This window comes from Rhopalosiphum maidis, chromosome 4, assembly GCF_003676215.2.
Source record: "Rhopalosiphum maidis isolate BTI-1 chromosome 4, ASM367621v3, whole genome shotgun sequence".
In the NCBI taxonomy this organism is placed as follows: domain Eukaryota; kingdom Metazoa; phylum Arthropoda; class Insecta; order Hemiptera; family Aphididae; genus Rhopalosiphum; species Rhopalosiphum maidis.
Window position 1 is genome coordinate 47929163 of NC_040880.1, and position 17500 is coordinate 47946662.

General features: G+C 26.3%; 1 protein-coding gene across 4 annotated transcripts in view; it reads right to left on the reverse strand.

Annotated features, from left to right (window-relative positions):
• Positions 1-4442: 4442 nt before the first annotated feature.
• The window catches only part of LOC113559427 (V-type proton ATPase 116 kDa subunit a), a 39571-nt gene continuing 26513 nt past the window's right edge, over positions 4443-17500 (reverse strand). Inside the window, exons 4-18 of one of the 4 annotated variants that reach the window (XM_026965246.1) lie at positions 16289-16309; positions 15810-15910; positions 13978-14104; positions 13157-13333; positions 12865-13077; positions 12643-12793; positions 12428-12567; positions 10380-10616; positions 10198-10307; positions 9999-10123; positions 9820-9935; positions 9640-9750; positions 9302-9512; positions 8231-8402; positions 4443-7352 (exon numbers count right to left, since the gene is read on the reverse strand). In XM_026965246.1, the coding sequence (XP_026821047.1) occupies positions 7253-7352; positions 8231-8402; positions 9302-9512; positions 9640-9750; positions 9820-9935; positions 9999-10123; positions 10198-10307; positions 10380-10616; positions 12428-12567; positions 12643-12793; positions 12865-13077; positions 13157-13333; positions 13978-14104; positions 15810-15910; positions 16289-16309 (2112 nt within the window). In that variant the 3' untranslated portion in view covers positions 4443-7252. Of the gene's footprint in view, positions 7353-8230; positions 8403-9301; positions 9513-9639; positions 9751-9819; positions 9936-9998; positions 10124-10197; positions 10308-10379; positions 10617-12427; positions 12568-12642; positions 12794-12864; positions 13078-13156; positions 13334-13977; positions 14105-15809; positions 15929-16288; positions 16310-17500 lie in introns of all 4 variants that reach the window. The other 3 variants (XM_026965247.1, XM_026965249.1, XM_026965248.1) reach the window with 3 other exon arrangements.

Genomic DNA, 17500 nt, shown 5'->3' on the forward strand with positions numbered 1-17500 from the left:
TGTTGTTGTTAAAAAACTTAAATATCACAACAAAACACTTTATCAAACTGTATAAAACACGGCTAAGTAAAAAAAAAAAAAACAAATCTTTAAGCACTATAAAAAGTATATCATAAATAAATTCTAAATAAATTGAATATTTTATATGAAATGGCACACAAAATCACGCATTCAAAATAAACAAAACGCATTAGAATTTCATAATAATTGAAAATATTATAATGGACATTTCTACTCTGAATAATTTGTAGTATTAAATTTCTCGCCAATTAAATAAATTATTGACACAAAATAAGTGTACTTTAAATCAATTTACTTAGCATTTATTTATGATATCACATCTTTATAGCGTTTAAAGCTCTGGTTTTTTTTTTACTTAGCCATTTTTTATACGTTGTTTGACGAAGTTTTTTTATTCATTTATTGTGATTTTACCAATTTTATTTTTATTTTTTTTATTATTATTTAAACGTCTACCAGCACGAGGCCATCCCTTTTTATTAGTATTTAGTATACATTAACAACAAGCGACGCAACGAAGCGATAGTCTATAACAAAATGAAACAAAATTCAATAATAAAAAATAAATACGCGAATGTGACATAGCAATAATGAAATGCGTCGTAATGGAGTGGACGAATCGGTCAGCACGACAACGCGAGATACGGCCGCCGTGATTCCAGTTTCTCATTAAAAAGTTTGCGCGTTTCCTTTTATAACTTAATTTCTAACCATACGATTTCGATAGTTTATGCAAAAGGATCGTCTGCACAATTTTCTGATTTTTTTCCAATTTTTCAGGTATTAATTGATTCAGTAGATAATTAGTTGGGTCCGGTTAAAAAAAAAACACCAAAATTTACACTGTTTAAATGGGCAACTCCTAACTAAACTAACTTCCAGCTTCGAGATAATATGCCTACACTGTTGTGCCGCCGCTATATTTTTTTTATACTTAGGTCGCGCCACGACCGTCGCACTGGATAGTTTGTTGAATTTTTTTTCTTTCTAAAAATTAGGTAACCTGCATAAATATTAATACGTATTATACTGTGATGCGTTCAAAACTCTGTTTCTTTATAAGACTGGCAAAATACTAGGTATATTATATCGTGTGTTGTGTCCGGGATCCCTACACTACTAACAACCATGGCAGCTTGAGCGAGTTCAACGTAAGGTTTCACGTTGTGCTCGCCACATAGTAAACATTCTTTGTCCACCATGTAAATATATTACTCCAATAGTTATTATAAACTTGTCCTATATTTTTTGGACCTTTAGTGGTGTTGTAATGTTGTATATATATAACAAAATATTATTTCATATACGGAGCGGGAGTCAACAAATGCCGATTCAACAAAAATTAATAATTAAATTGTCGACGGCGACGACAATGGTTACGTTAAACCATCGCGTGACGTATACGACAGTGGCTTTAGTTGAAAACATACTGCGGAATCAGGCATTTTGAATGGTTATTCAGGTTGTTATTGAGTGGAAACATAATATATTTGTCTTTACTTTTCTTTGATTTGTTGTAAGGTACCTCAACACTCATCACGAACCATTGTTATTTTTCTACGGTTCACTCATAGGCGGACATTTGGTTGAATTTTTAGAGTGGCTATTATAATATAAAGTCAAGTGACCCGCAAGAGCTTCGCCCTCGCACCCCATTTCTATACACAAGTACATAGTATATTACTCATAAAAATATAAATATGTTTAAGAAATAAAAAACTCTAAATGACATATATTTAAAAATAATTAATAATTAATTTTATTTTAATAACAAAAATATTTGTTTTTATCAGCAAATATGTTTAAAAAAACCATTGCTATTAATGTTTTTGGACATATCTTATTCAATATGTAATACATAGAAAGATCGCTGAACCTATCCTGAAGCATCGATGTCCTTAGCCAAGTTGCACTGAAACTTCTTTCGCAAGTAGCCGAACTAATTGGTACCTATCGTTAATAATACTATTGTAAATAGTTTTTGCAAATTAAGGTATACTGTTTGGTTTTTTGACAAATTTCTTATAATATCAATTATGTTAATAGGTATTCACATCAGAACCACTGTTTTGAACTACAGTCTACAACACGTTTTGCCATTGTCATCTCTGGATTAAGATATTCTTTGGACACATCCATTATCCACTAAAAATAAATATAAAATAATATATTAATAACTATATTGTCGGTTATGAATCAATATTGTAGTATAATTTTAGGTATTCACACGATAGTCCCCCTCGATGACCAACAATGGTTCCACTTGCTACCATTATAATTATTTAGCAAATGAGTCATTAAGGCACTTAATGTTAAACATCAATGTTGATTTAAATTTTAAATATTAATGATTTTTAATTTATATGAATTTATTTTATATAATAGTGTTACCACCATTATTGTTTAATTTAATTATAAACTGTACACATTTATGTAATAAAGGTTTAGATTATGTAAATATAGGTACTAATATAAAAATAAAATACTAAACATTTTTTTCTAGGTTATTGTTAGACAATTTTTAACATTTGTTAAACATTATTTTCGCCAAAATATTAATTTGAACTTATGCGTTGTGAAGTTTACGTTAATAGTGATAGCAGCATAATATAAAATTAACAACTCACTTTTAAAATAAACGCCTACATCATTCTCTAATCTATATTCTTAAATTTAAGTTTAGTAATTTCATTTTATTAGTCTAGATTTTTGCAACACCCGCAAGATACGTATAATTTGAATTCTATGCTTTAATACCCTTAAATTGCCTATTTAATGCCCCGTTTAAAATGTTTTCGTTAAGTAAAAGAATAGATGCAAGTGCTTATAATAGCTGAGTACAATACGTTTATCTCTACCTTAAACAATTTTATTAATTAAAGTTAGCTTCTTTAAAGAACGAAAATAAAATAAAACTTTTATAAAATTTATAATTTAGATATCAATATAATAATAATAAATTTATTCACCTTTTACCCCGCATACACTTCTAAATATTTAGGGTTCGGTATTCCTTGTTCTATTTCTCCATCATTAAGTTTTGATATTATCTTAGCTCTCGTGCATGTGTTTGTTATTATGTTTTTAGCAGTACTGCAACTAACGGGAGTGCTAGGGGTGCAAAAACCCCCGGGCTCCGAGGAGTCAGGCCCCAAATTATTTCATAAAAATAGGTCTGTGGCCGAACTATTTGGAACTTTTTTTTAAATATTATATTAGGGCTACAATTTATTATATGTCTCATCAGAATGAAAAATTTTTAGATTATCATTATTATTACCTACACGGCTACATGAAACATATTTTCTTATTAATAGTTAAAAACATTATTGACATTTCCTAATTTTATCCTAATGAGATAGAAAACCAATAGACTGTTTTAGGAGCAGCAGGTAATTTTAGGCTCCTCATCCATCTGTATACAATAATGTATATAGCTACAATCAGTAAGTTATATTTTTTTAAGGATCTATTAGGTATTTAGGTCCTTGGTTACATGGGTCCTATATTTGCTTGCATATCCTGACATACTAAGTTGCAGCACTGGTCTTTAGTCTTATGTCACCCTATGTATCTATTCCATCTATCCACCTCTTCTCCAGTTTTTCTTTCCCACTCAATAATTCACGCATTTCCATTACATATTATCTAATCATCTTATTAAAATAATGTGAAAAATAAAATGAAAAAGTAGAATATTTTAACCATTTCAATGAATTTACAGTCTTTTTCACGAGTTATCAATATGATCAAATGACAATTAGTGGTAAAAGCCTATTATTCAATGTGGTTGAATATCACTGATATCAGTCACGACTCACAACGGACATAATGTATGCAGCAATATTATAATAAGGCATTCTACTCCTGTGTAGTGTACATGGAAATAAAAATACATTTTTGTAACAACTTTTGCAATATATTTATTAGAATTTTAGTCACATAGAGCAATTACAAGTCAAAATTCGTATTCTACATAATATGAATGCACTATACATTCGAATATCTATTTGATACTTCAGTCAACGTCTTTTGTTTCTCGTTTTTGAAGTTTTAAATGAATATAATACAATAAATAAAACAAAAACAGATAATTAAAAATAATAAAAACAAATCAAGATATTCTAAAACAATTTAATATTCTATTTTTCTAAGCATAAAGTAACAGATTTGTAAAATAACAACGGTCGTTTATTACAATAAAAATAAATATGACGAAATGCGTGCCAAATATTATAACTACGAAAAATAATATTTAGACTGTACCGCGTCGAAATAGATCTCTACATATATAATACATAAACAAATAAATATACTGCAATATAATACTTTGATATGATTTTATATCTATTTCGCCAGGATACAAAAAAAAAAAAAAAAGAGAGAAGAAAAAAAAGAAAATTATTACTTCTATAGGGTAACAATAAAAACGATTAGGTACTGAATATTATATTATTTTGGTCCCACTAAAGTGTCATAACAACAAATAAATCAAATAATAATAATAATAAATAAATACAATAGATATTATATTTTAACTAAGTACGTTTAAGTGTTATATGGTCGTATATTATGCAGGTATCTGTATAGGTAAAAAAAAATATGGTCAATTGTAGGTATTCAATTGACATTCAATTCAATATAATATAAATACTATAACGATAATTAATTATTGTACGACTGGGCGGATTGGAAAAATGGGTAGGTAGTGAAAACTGAAGAAAAATTACAATATTACGTATCTATTGTGTATGTGTGTATATATATACACGTTTAAATAGATACGATTTAAGCTATAAACTATAGTTATAATAGTTAAGATTTAATAATAAAGAAAAAAAATTCTATTTCTTTGCCATGTGGATGAAAATTTTCATCTGCGAAAACTGAAAATTTTGTCATTCAAAATGGTCACAGTCTAACACGTAGGTTCTTATTTATTTTTAATATGGTTTTGTGATATTATTTCTAAATCACAATTTTGTTTTCAAATCCGATTTTTACGTTTCGTATTTTACAAATCACTTGGCATATATACGACAAAAACAAATAAGCTTTACAAGATAATATAATATTTTATATTGATGTCATAAATGATTCGTATAAGGTACATTCTATATGTTATTACAATTATTTTTTTTTTATCGAATAATTATAATATATTGTATTTTTATGTACACGAAAATGAACTAAACCTAATATTTTTTCGTCGTTAAAATAAAATCTAAATTCGAATTTATCTAATATTAAATTCTGATTATTGAGCATTAGGTATATACGAATGACGGTAAATGTCTGTATAGCTATGTTTTAAATAACAATATATACGTTTAAATAACTTTATTAAATAATTCTAAATTATACTATTATTATTATGTAAGATCCTACTCAACTATATAAATATGTATTATAATATAATAATATATATAATAATCTGTAATCGATATAGAATTAACATATAATTTGTATAAAAAACAAGATAAAATCTATATTTAGAATATGTATTATTAATAAATAATTAATATTATTGCTAGAAAAAACAATTGGGCAACGGTGGACCGTTAAAAATAGTTGAGGTGCTTATACAAATTAGACAAGGACATCGAGTTGTAAACAGCATTAAGTGTTGCATCGTATGCTTCATATAACATCCCGGTGAACCCCATTTTAGTGTATTCAAAATTAAATAATACAGCGAAACGACGTTTTCTAAATTTTCACAAACGTTAAAAAGATTCGATCATAATTTGTATACAATGTATAAATAATTTTTTTTAGTTTTTATTTAGTCCATCGTTGCGATTGTTATAAAATATAGATATTTTTATAATTAAATATGTACCTGTATAATATAAATGATTATATGAACAATAATAATAATAATTTTAAAACGTATTGCTTCATATGCATAAGGTATAACATCTGTTTAAAATAAGATAAATTAAAAAATATATGTACGACGTATTATATTATGAAAATGCATGATTATGTTCGAAGTTTAAAAGTGGATTGTCAGACACAAATATATAAATTTATTTTCTGAAACTAATTAATTTCCGTGTGAATAATTATTAGATACACACGGTCAATATAAAAGCACCTAGTAGTACGTCCTATTAATTCGATTGTCAAAAATAAATAAAAATATTTTAATTAAATCTAAAAATGTTATGTTTATTATAGTAATTACCTATGAAGTAATTGGCAAAATTTATCTTAATCTTAATTTAGAATACTAATCGAATGTAATGAATTAATAAAAATTAACGATGTACATGATACATAATACCTTTACACAATGTGGTTTGCTAAACACGCTCTCTATAATATAGTATAATATATAATAATAGTGATGGGGGTAATAGAAATGCCATTATCTAATCACAAAAGTATTGAGCATGTTTAGTGAATCACTCTGTATACATGGGTATAATTATATATACAATTTAAATATTTGAAGCAATATATTAAGGCACTGAATATTATTTCAAAAATGTATGTAAAATGATTGTCAAGTAAATTTTAAATTGTTCACAATTGTATTTTAAAATATTGTTATGAATTATAGACAAACTATGTTACACTATTGAATCAATAATTATAGTATGCACCATGCAAGAACATTTTGTTCCATACATAAAAAAGATGTGTAGGTAGTGTTGGTATGATAGCAAAAATAACACGAAGGGTAAATTATATAAGTTACCTACCTAACAAGTTATTATCGTATAAAGATGTATCATAAGTCAGGACCCTGTACAACAATAAAAACTAAAGAGAAAAATAACCGCGACATACAGTGTCCACCTGTATCAAGTATACTTAATTACGAAGAGTAGCAGTTTTAAATATAATTATTTATAAATATATATAAGCTACCTTGAATTTTTGACATGGATAATAAAAATGTGATATTATGATATACGCAATAAAAAAATGTTGAAATCATTTTAGCAATAATATGATGGCCACAGAATACAAGCAATAAAGGCGTTTTTCAGTAAGTTAGTGGCAGTGCAAAATAAAAATACAATATATAGAGAAGGCCTACCCTTAACAAACTCGATACAACATAGTATTTAACAACGATAAACATATTATTATGTATAACAATAACGAATCAAAAAAATTAAAAATTATTTTTATACATTTAAAAATCTAACTGGTATAAAATAAAAAAGAAGTTCAAGTATCAGGGTGAAACAATTAAGTATTATACGAGAAGCAAACTTCAGTCCTCGACAGCTTCTTCGTTTTCGAGTACATGTTTGAACCAAAATGGCTGGAATGCGTGTCCGTTGCCAACGTAGAATTTGCTCATGAATTCCACCCTAACAATTATAACATGAAAATAAAGATTTATATAATATAATGTCATAATAAATATTATTTATAAGTTAGATTCGAAAGTAATATAGAAAACTTAAAGTAAACAACTAACAAGGATCACCACAAATCACAATTGTTTATACAGTCAAGTCACGATAACTTGAATTTTTTTTTAATTCCCCTTAGAAATATTAATTATATATATAAATTTGAGTTAAATATTTCGAATAATATAAATCTCGAAGCAAATTTGTATCTCCGTTCAACTTCGAGTTATCACGACTGACTGTAATAACATTTGATAGATATGGATCTCAAAAACAAATCATTTGTGCTTTTGAAATAAAAATTGTAAAATATTCAGTATTTATTAAAATTGATGATAAGTTATCATTAATGTTTTCAATTAAAAATGTGTTTCATTTTCTTATATTTTTTTTTTTAGGATAACATAATAATATTAGATATAAAACGTAGTATTATATTATTTTTAGAAACAATAATTAAAATAATAATAATGTTTAATTTTTGTGTTATAAAATGTAGTACTTTTTATTGATGAAATATTAGGTATATCTACAATTAAATGGGTAAACCATAAATGTCACATGTTTGCTTCCAGAGGTTGAATGGTATGTATTATTGCACCATAAAGATATAATGATAAGAAATCGAATTATAAAAGAATAATCCACTAATACCTAAATTAATAATATAGATAGCCTATTAGTGTAGACTGCGTAAAGTATAAACCTGTAGTTGAATCCTTAGATTGGTGAAAAATGAGAATGATCGTACAATTATGATAGCTGATAATAATAATAGTAATGAAGACTTTAAATGAAAGTAGTCAAAAATTATATAAATTAAAAACACGTACCAATGCAACCTTAGAGTGTGTAGGAAAGCCGATAAGCCTTCCATCATGACTAATATCGCTAGGGTGAACATAGACCACACGCTGAACATTATATATAATTTGATAGCACCCCAATGCGTTTCGCTGGTCAGGCCCAATCTCAAAACCATGTTCCACAATACTTCAGATAGTTCTGTAGAAAAATTGCATTTTAATGATGAGTACAATAATATAATAATCTGTATAGGTATCGTATTATTATAACGGTAAGCGAAATACATACGCGACACCAGAGTGGCCCATTTAACCCCTGTTAAACTTATCTTCTTAATCAATTTTTTTTATTAATCAAATTCTAATATATATGTATGTATATTGTTTTTGTCTTGATTATTTTTTATTTATACATTTATGACTTATGTATGTTATATCAATTATTTTACACTACATAAATAATATACAAAAAATTTGGGAAGACTTTTTAGAAAAGTACTTCGTATAATATAACGAGTTGATATTTAAAAAATTATAAAATCTAGAAAAACACTAGGCTACAAAAAATATTAGTATTGTTAGGAGCACATTAATTGGTTCCATAAATATATATACATTTTAAAATTAACTCAGAAAAATAGTGTTAAATGAATCACTTTAAGTACATAACTCTGTCTCCAAGACTACCATCAGATCACTTGTAGTGGCGTTGGAGTGATACATCGATTGCGGACAAATACATATTTTAGACCTCCCCCATTCCGCTAATTGATATTGGTATCAATTTTATTAATTGTCAATATTTTTTTTCTGTATTTACACAATTTCAGTATCAAATGTTATCAATGAAAGTCTTTTGGTTTGCCCAAAGTGTCCCACATTCTCTTGCATTATTAAAAATTCAGTATACAGGAATGTTGGACCACAAATATAGTGGTGCCGGGTAAAGGGGTTACCTCTCAAAATTTTACGAGGGCAGTTGCCCGTTTAGGACCTATGTACGCCACTGATAATTTGTTATTATTACCGACGAAACTCGACTTGTCATAATCTTTCCCCTTTTCTATTACAGTACATATAGTTAATTAAAAAACTTACGTGCGTGTGCTAGAGATAACGCCCAAAGCCTAAGATACGAAGCTGTATGTGAAACTGTGCTCAACACGTATTCGATAGTTTCAATGGACTGATGAATGAATATTTCAGAAGCCGGTTCTTCCTCCTCGTGACCAGCAGCCTCGCTGAGCATGCCACTTAATTCAGTTTCTTTTAGTTCAATGCTTCCGTTCAACTCTCCGCAGCTATCCGACTACGTATTATAAAAATACATAAATAACATATATACATTATTAATTTTATTACATATTGCGGTTTGCAATAACACGCTATAATAATTTAAAATATTATATAGTAATGTATTAACACAAATCACAAACCGTATGTTTCTTATGGCGTCTCTCATACAAAATTATATATAATGGTTTGCCAAACAACATTACCGGGATACATAGCATAGCAATTATAACAAAGATCTTTTGTAAACGATCCTAAAATATTTAAAGTGTTAAGTATGAATACAATATGAATTGTTTTTCTGCCAGTTATAAATTACTTACTTGTCCTTCAAACATATATTCGTCACATCCGTCGAATGGTTTTGTGTGTTTGAAAAGCATCATATTAATAAACATAATAAGTACAGATGGTGCACATCTAGGGCTGGTCTTTAAGGCTATAATAATTCATACTTTTAAAATCAGCATTTACAATAATAATGATATTTAAATACACTTACGATTTTTAGGACCATACCAGATCCATTTCATGAACATTAAAGATACCATGTACAAAAATAACAATACCAAAAATAACATTTGAGGTATGAACTGTAAAAGTATGTTGATTTTTTTGTTGAAATGCCTATGAAAAAAAAAATTGAATAAAGTACTTGAACTATTGTACCATTAAAAATTGTTTGTAATATATGTGCATACACGTGATTGACAACACTGAGTACAACGCCAAACATCATGTGTACGACTCCAAAAATTATTGATAATTTCATTTTGTACGAGTTAAGAAATATTATTTTATTAACAGCAATCTGAAGAATAGAATATTATTATAAATAATTATTGATATATTGTTATAAAGTAAAATTTTAAGTTAAAATTACCTGCCAAACTGGATCTAGTCCCAATGGATAAGGTTTCTGTGAATAATCTGCGGTAGCAGGATCTAAAGTGATACTTTTGTTTCCAATGATAGAACTTGGACTTTCATTATTTGACCAACTGGAGCCGAACAAATTTATGGATTTTGAAAACACATCATTATATATAATTCCAGTGTATATTGAAAAAAATCCCATGAGCAAGATTATGTAGCGACCGCCAAAAAATATGTTCCAAATCTAACAAATACGGATAAATAGTTTTAAATTGTATAGTTAATATATTTAATTTGTTATAAACCACGGTTTTAAGGTACAAATTTTGTCAAAACTACGAATATTTGCAAATTATTTTGTAGTTAAAAAGTTATAAAATATATAAAATGTTAATTTTTTTTTAAGCTTGAGAAATTAATATAAGGTTTCTCATAGGAAGTTTGTACAGAAACCAAAAAATCTAAAAAATATACAAGCACAATTTTTTATAGACATTTTAAATTTAAATTGGATATTGAATAAAGAATAACAATTTTACTTAATTTGTTGTAATTCTAAAATATTCATATCAAAATATCGTACATATTAAATATATTTATTATAGACTGACCAACTGTTTCAACTCAGAATCATTTTTAGTACGCAACGATTTATCATTGAATTCAAATTTAATATACAGACATTACAGTGATATAAATACTCAATAACGAGTCGAGGTACGCTCGATACATATTGTACAGCAAAGTAGTCACCTATATCTCCTAATAGTATTAAAATTAAACCACGTGAAGAGTTTTTTAATCATAATTTTTAACAATTAAAAACAAACATTAATAATACAAATTTTAAAGATGTATACAAACTTCCAGTAGTTACATACAAGATGTATAGGATTATCATTCCGAGCGGAATGTTCTCATTCTGATTAAACTAAGTAGACTAAAAATGATCTCAGCGTTAGTGTTTTAAGATTTTTAAAAATAATTTTATTACTGCAGTATTGGTGTCAAAGGCGTAAATTTGCCTTGTTAGAAGGGGGGGGGGCTAAAATTATAAGCATGAACAGGCCCGCGGAGGGTTTTGGCCTCCGCACCCCCTAGATATAAATTTTACAATTTTATTGTAATATTTATTATATAAAATGTATCTAAGACCTTCAAAATTATTTATTTAACGGCGTATATAATATATAACTTTTTATCGTTGTCGTTATAAAATATTAACGTATAGCACTATAGCTCAATCATTTTAATTGTATTACAAATTTAAAATACAATATACATACATGAAGCTTAAATGTTCACATAACACATACCTACCGGATATTCTGATTAGGAATTACGTTTTACATTTTATAATTTTCTCTAATAAATAACCTTAAATTTCTTGAAAAACTTAAAAAAATGCAGGGGGCCAAGCCTCCCTAAGCGGTCTAGGCCTACCCCAATTTACGCATATAATTGGTGTATTGGTACAGCCTTGTTTACTGGAAAACTTAATAATCTCATCCTAGATGGAGATGACCATACCGACACCATAATAAATAGTGTAAAATCCGTCATGCTGCAACAATGGTACGGAAAGCGATGTTTTGGAAAAAATTTATAATCTCAATTTTAGTATTCCATAAGCCCAAATTAATTTAATTTTTATTGCAAAAAACATACATTTGCTTATATATGGGGACTAACCAGAGCGTCTTCTATCTAGCTAATATAATTTTCATATTTTTTTCATTGATTTACACTAATTTCTTATGAATATGGTGTTTCTGTTGAGCCTAATTAGAGCTAGAGTATGTGGGGAGGGAACTAACATTTAAGAATAATAAAAATTCAAAGTATAAATGATGTACAATTTTTTTTGATTATTATATATATGATAATATTAATAAGTACATTTACTGCAACTATCCACATATTATTTAATTGCAGTAAAAAACTTAACTTTAAAATTTTTTTTGTAAAGCTAGGTCTTAGTATTCATATTTTATATACATGCTTATCAGAATGGAACAAAAAGCATATAATAGTATTAAATATTTTTATATTTACTTCATTAGAAGACTTTGTTTTAGACAATTGTTGTTCATAGATGACCATGTATGCGCTAAATGCTGTTAAAATTATTCCATGGCCAGCATCACCAAACATTACCCCGAAAAGAAACGGAAATGTAATTATAGTGTATAAGGCTAAATAAAAAGAAAAAAATTATATTAACAACAATAAATATATATATAAATATAGATCAACCAATTTTGATTCACCAGGATTAACTTCTCGATAACCAGAGACGCTGTATGAATCCACCAAATTTTGGAAGCCCTGTGTGAACCTATTAGTTCGATTGAACGTTGGTGGATTTTCATTAGTGTCGATTATGTTTAAAAACGAAGGTATTGAGCTTCCTACAGCTTTCTAAATAATAATCATAGCAATTAAAATAAATTCAGTTGATAAATACACTTATAAGACATTAATGATCTTACACTGCCTTCAGCCAATGTGTGTCTGATGAATGCTAAGTCTTTTATTGGTATCCAACATTCACCGATTAGACACTTTTTGGTAACGTCCATATTGAATAAATTAAGGGTATGGTAGATAGCTTTCATTTTGCGAACCATAACACCCCAATTATGCAAATCTTTTGTTACAGTTGTCAACACACGTTGTCTATGGTCTCTTGTTTGATTTAGCACCTGAAAGCAAATAAAAGGTAAATTAACTTAAGCAAGTTAATAAGCAGTATTAAAAAGGTAATATTATGGTATATATTACCATATTCAAATCTTCTAGTCTTGTTTTAACGCCCTTTAACATCTCTTGTCTCTCAGAATGTGCACTTGGGCAATTATAAAATGACGCATGAAACCCCGAGCAGACTTTCTTAACCCGTGACTTGAGCTGTTCTCCTTGGAAGAACGCAACAAATACAGTTTTGAAAATCTCGTTTCCCTAAATTAATGATACATATTTATTTGTTTATAATATACATAGTGTTCGCTGATTTAGAGGATTTCTTGTTTTTTGGCTGGTTTGAATCACGATATTTTTGATAAATACACAATTATAGGAACCCATATATTATTATGTTTTTTTTATTTGTATATGTAAAAGTGCACGATAAGTTGCCTATAAAATGCTTCGATTTTCAAAAACGGGGGTGTTTTTGGTTATAAAATCGATCTGTTTTGTACTTTTGAAAGGTTTAGAGAGAAGTATAAATTATACTGTAATACAGAGGTACCCAAAAGGTGGGTCGTGTTATATTTTTAAATAGGTAATACATTTTTTAATCTATTACTTTTCGTTGATATTCAAATTCAGTAAAACAGTAAAAAAAGGGGTTATTCGTTGATATCGTGGGACGTCAAATTTTAAAAAATTCCCAAAATGGGTCGTACAATAAAAAGTTTGGGAACTTCTGCTGTAATAACATAACTATCCCTTTTGAGGTATTTACAAAGTAAAATAATTTGGATAATAAAAATAGCATTGAACTAATAACATACCTATTAATTAATTATATTATAATTAATGATAAAAATCGTTTAATTGAACTTATGTTTTTTGTATTACAGATTAGGTTTAATTCTTACTGTAGATGGGTCTTCAAGCGAATCTTCGAGTTCTGCCCGCCGTAAAAATACATTTCCTCGGCTAATACGCCATAACATACGCTCAAAACCAGGTACTCGTTCTCGGGGCACGACTCCGGCAACAAACCTAATACAATAATAATAATAATAACAATAAAGTTATTAATTAATTTCAAATAAATGTTTAAAATTTCAGTCCATAAAAAATGTTTGAATTTAAAAAAAGTAAACTGTGTTTGGTTTTATAGGATGTAGGTATTTTAACAATTGTTTATCAAATAAAATTTAAAAAAGTATTAGCTTGTATATATCATATATGAGATGAGTAGTTACTATTTAAAGTTCTATTATATAAATATATATATCATATAAATTCAACTTAATTCAATTTTAAATTATTAAAATGAATAAGAAATACAATAAAATATAATCGTTTATAATTGGTAATAAAAACCTACTGTATTATTATGTCTACAATTGGTCTTCATCTCGAGAAATAAATTGAACAGCAACAATATACTATTGTTAAATTAAAATGGTCCAAGATGAAAATGTCAAACAGGAAACTTTATACAATCAAATTTAATATAATATTTATTGATTGAATATTTTAAAGAAGTATAAGCTAAAAATATCATTATGAATATTATTAACTTGTATAATAAACTAATTGATTAATAAGTATTTCGATTTTTTTATAATTCACCGTGTTTATTATATTATTTATCAACGAATTAATCTAAATAATATATTCTGTAACTTTTGCTCTTCTTGGGTGTAATTAATAAAATAAAATAAAAAATAAGTATAATATTTACTAAATTACTATTAGTTTAACTAAAAATGTTGATGAAAATAAAAATTGATATAATACTTATGTTGCATTAATTATTAAAAGGACGTTGACCTATGAAAAGATAAATTAGTAAAAATTATCACCAAGATTCAAAAATTCTGAGTACGTCTCTATGTAAATGACAATATTAATATATTGTGTTGCAAATGTTATCTTCATCTGATTAACTCATGAAATAGAAAATTTAATGTTTAGAACAATTAGTTTATATTTGGTTATTTTTAATATTAGAATGAACTTACCAAATACCAATTATCAAATTTAAAGGTATAAATCACAAAAAAAAAAAAACGTGATGAAGAAATGCTTAAAAAATTTGAGAAAAAAATACATAGGAAAGTTCATGATCCAATAAGAAAAACAAAGTGGAAAAATATATCAAATTTCTAGTTTATTAAGCTAAAAACAAAAAAAAAAAAACTGTGGTCCCATTTATAAGGGTCCTAATATTGGAATGTCTCAGGTATCTATTCCTTATCGGCCAACTAACTATTGAAGAAGCAAGATTGAGAGGAATACTGTATTGTTAGTGTCAATGACCAAACTATAATAATATAATAATACAGTTTCGGATTATTGGAATATTATTTAGTATTATGATAGAGAAACATAGAAAAACTTAATTTTGGTTAAAAATATAAAAGGTATTGGTCCTAAATGTATATTATAATTACAATGTATATATTAAATAAATTTAAATAGTAGATGAACTCAATGTTTATAATTATTGAATACTTAAACATAGTCTAGTATGTACTTATTAGAATAATTTAGAAATCTCTATTTTGACCTTACCTATGATTTATTTAATTTGGATATGATATTTTTGATAAAATAATGACAATGATGAATATCATTAATAAAGTATTTGTTTCTTTTTTCCAAGTTTGTCAAATATTAAACTTACTCTTCATCGCATAATGAATTATATATTAGTCAAATTAAAAAAATAATAAAAATAAAATGTAATACTTACCCAAGACGGCCCCGAGTGACTTGGGACTGACTATTTAGAGCTTCATCGCTAATTAGAGCTTTTGTTAGAGAATCTGTGCCTGATGTACTGACACCATCTTGCTGTTGAAAAGAGAAACTCTAAAGGACAAATAAGAAGAGGAAATCTATGTCTACTTCAAACACTAATGTATCAAATCTATATGCTAATATACATTTAATTAAAACTAAATAAAGCAGTTAAAATGCCTTCTACAATAATTTCATAGAAATAAAATAAGTAAAACAATTATTGTATTTTAAGATAATAGATCATATGTACAAACTAAAAAAATAACGAATTAAACTGTGTTCAATTCAAATTTGGTACACAAAATATTTTTGATATTTAATAGCAAAATATAAGCATTTTTTAATTGTTTAAACTATATGTTTTCTAACAGCTTTAAAATATATCAAGACCTAATAACATGCAATAAAGCTAAACCCAAAATTACTTACGTCTAAGAAATCCATATCAAGCTCAATGGATGAACAAGAAAAAAACAACATTTTTAGTTAGAGACATTTGAGAAAAAAAATGTTTATCTTATTTGGTACAATTTAATCACATTGGCATAAATATTTATATCTATTTTTTACTTAAGTTATCTATATAACATTATTAGACAAACTTTTTTTACAAACAATAAAATTATATTTGTTTTAATCATGTTTTTAAATTTACTTCAACTCTTATATAATTATAAGTTATATTTTACCATTAATTTGTATTGTGTTTGAATAATATAAGTATTTTAATTATAAAGGTCAGAACTTCTAAGCTATATGTTCTCTTTTATTCTAAAATTAGCTGTATAATAAAACTATAAAATTGTTTTATTTATTAATTATTATATGTTTTAGTTTTGAATACACAATTGTTTATTTATATAAATAGATGCTTAGTGGCTATTAATTATATTTAATATTGATAGATTTATTTATAACATATTTTTGTTATAATGTATTGAATACACACAACTATGTTGTATAGTTCAATATTGGCTAGACAAGTATCATAAATTGATTATTAGTAGGATTTATGGTAATGTTTGTGTACCAAATTTGACTAAATAATAAACATAGTAAATACACAATGAAAACATTTTTTTTTTTTAAATAAGTTAATCATGAAATTATATAATTTTAAATGCATATCTATAGAATTAATATAATTATAATCAATATATAATATATACTGGTATTCAAATATTTAATCATATTTGTTGTAAAAGTGTATATTTAAATTAATAAAATTATACTATACAATTAATTATATATAGTTGGTTGTGTTTAATAGTCATAATACTAATGTATATAACTTACTAAGTGTAACTATATTTAATATTAATAATAATAATAAAATATTTAATAGGTACCTAGGTATTTAGATTATAAATTTAGTTTGATTATAATAGCAATTTTTCTAGCTCTAATAATATAATATGAAATTAAAAAAAATATTTAAATGTGAAAAATGTATACTACATATTTATCATAAAAATGTATTTTTTGGATACAACATATTTTAAGTATATAAAGAAAGATATATGAGATGAACTAACATTTATTTTCAATTTATCTTATTATACACTAGTTGAAATCAAATCAAATAAACAATAAAGAAAAGTACAAAAATAATTATTCCAAAGGCAAACTTAATATTTATTA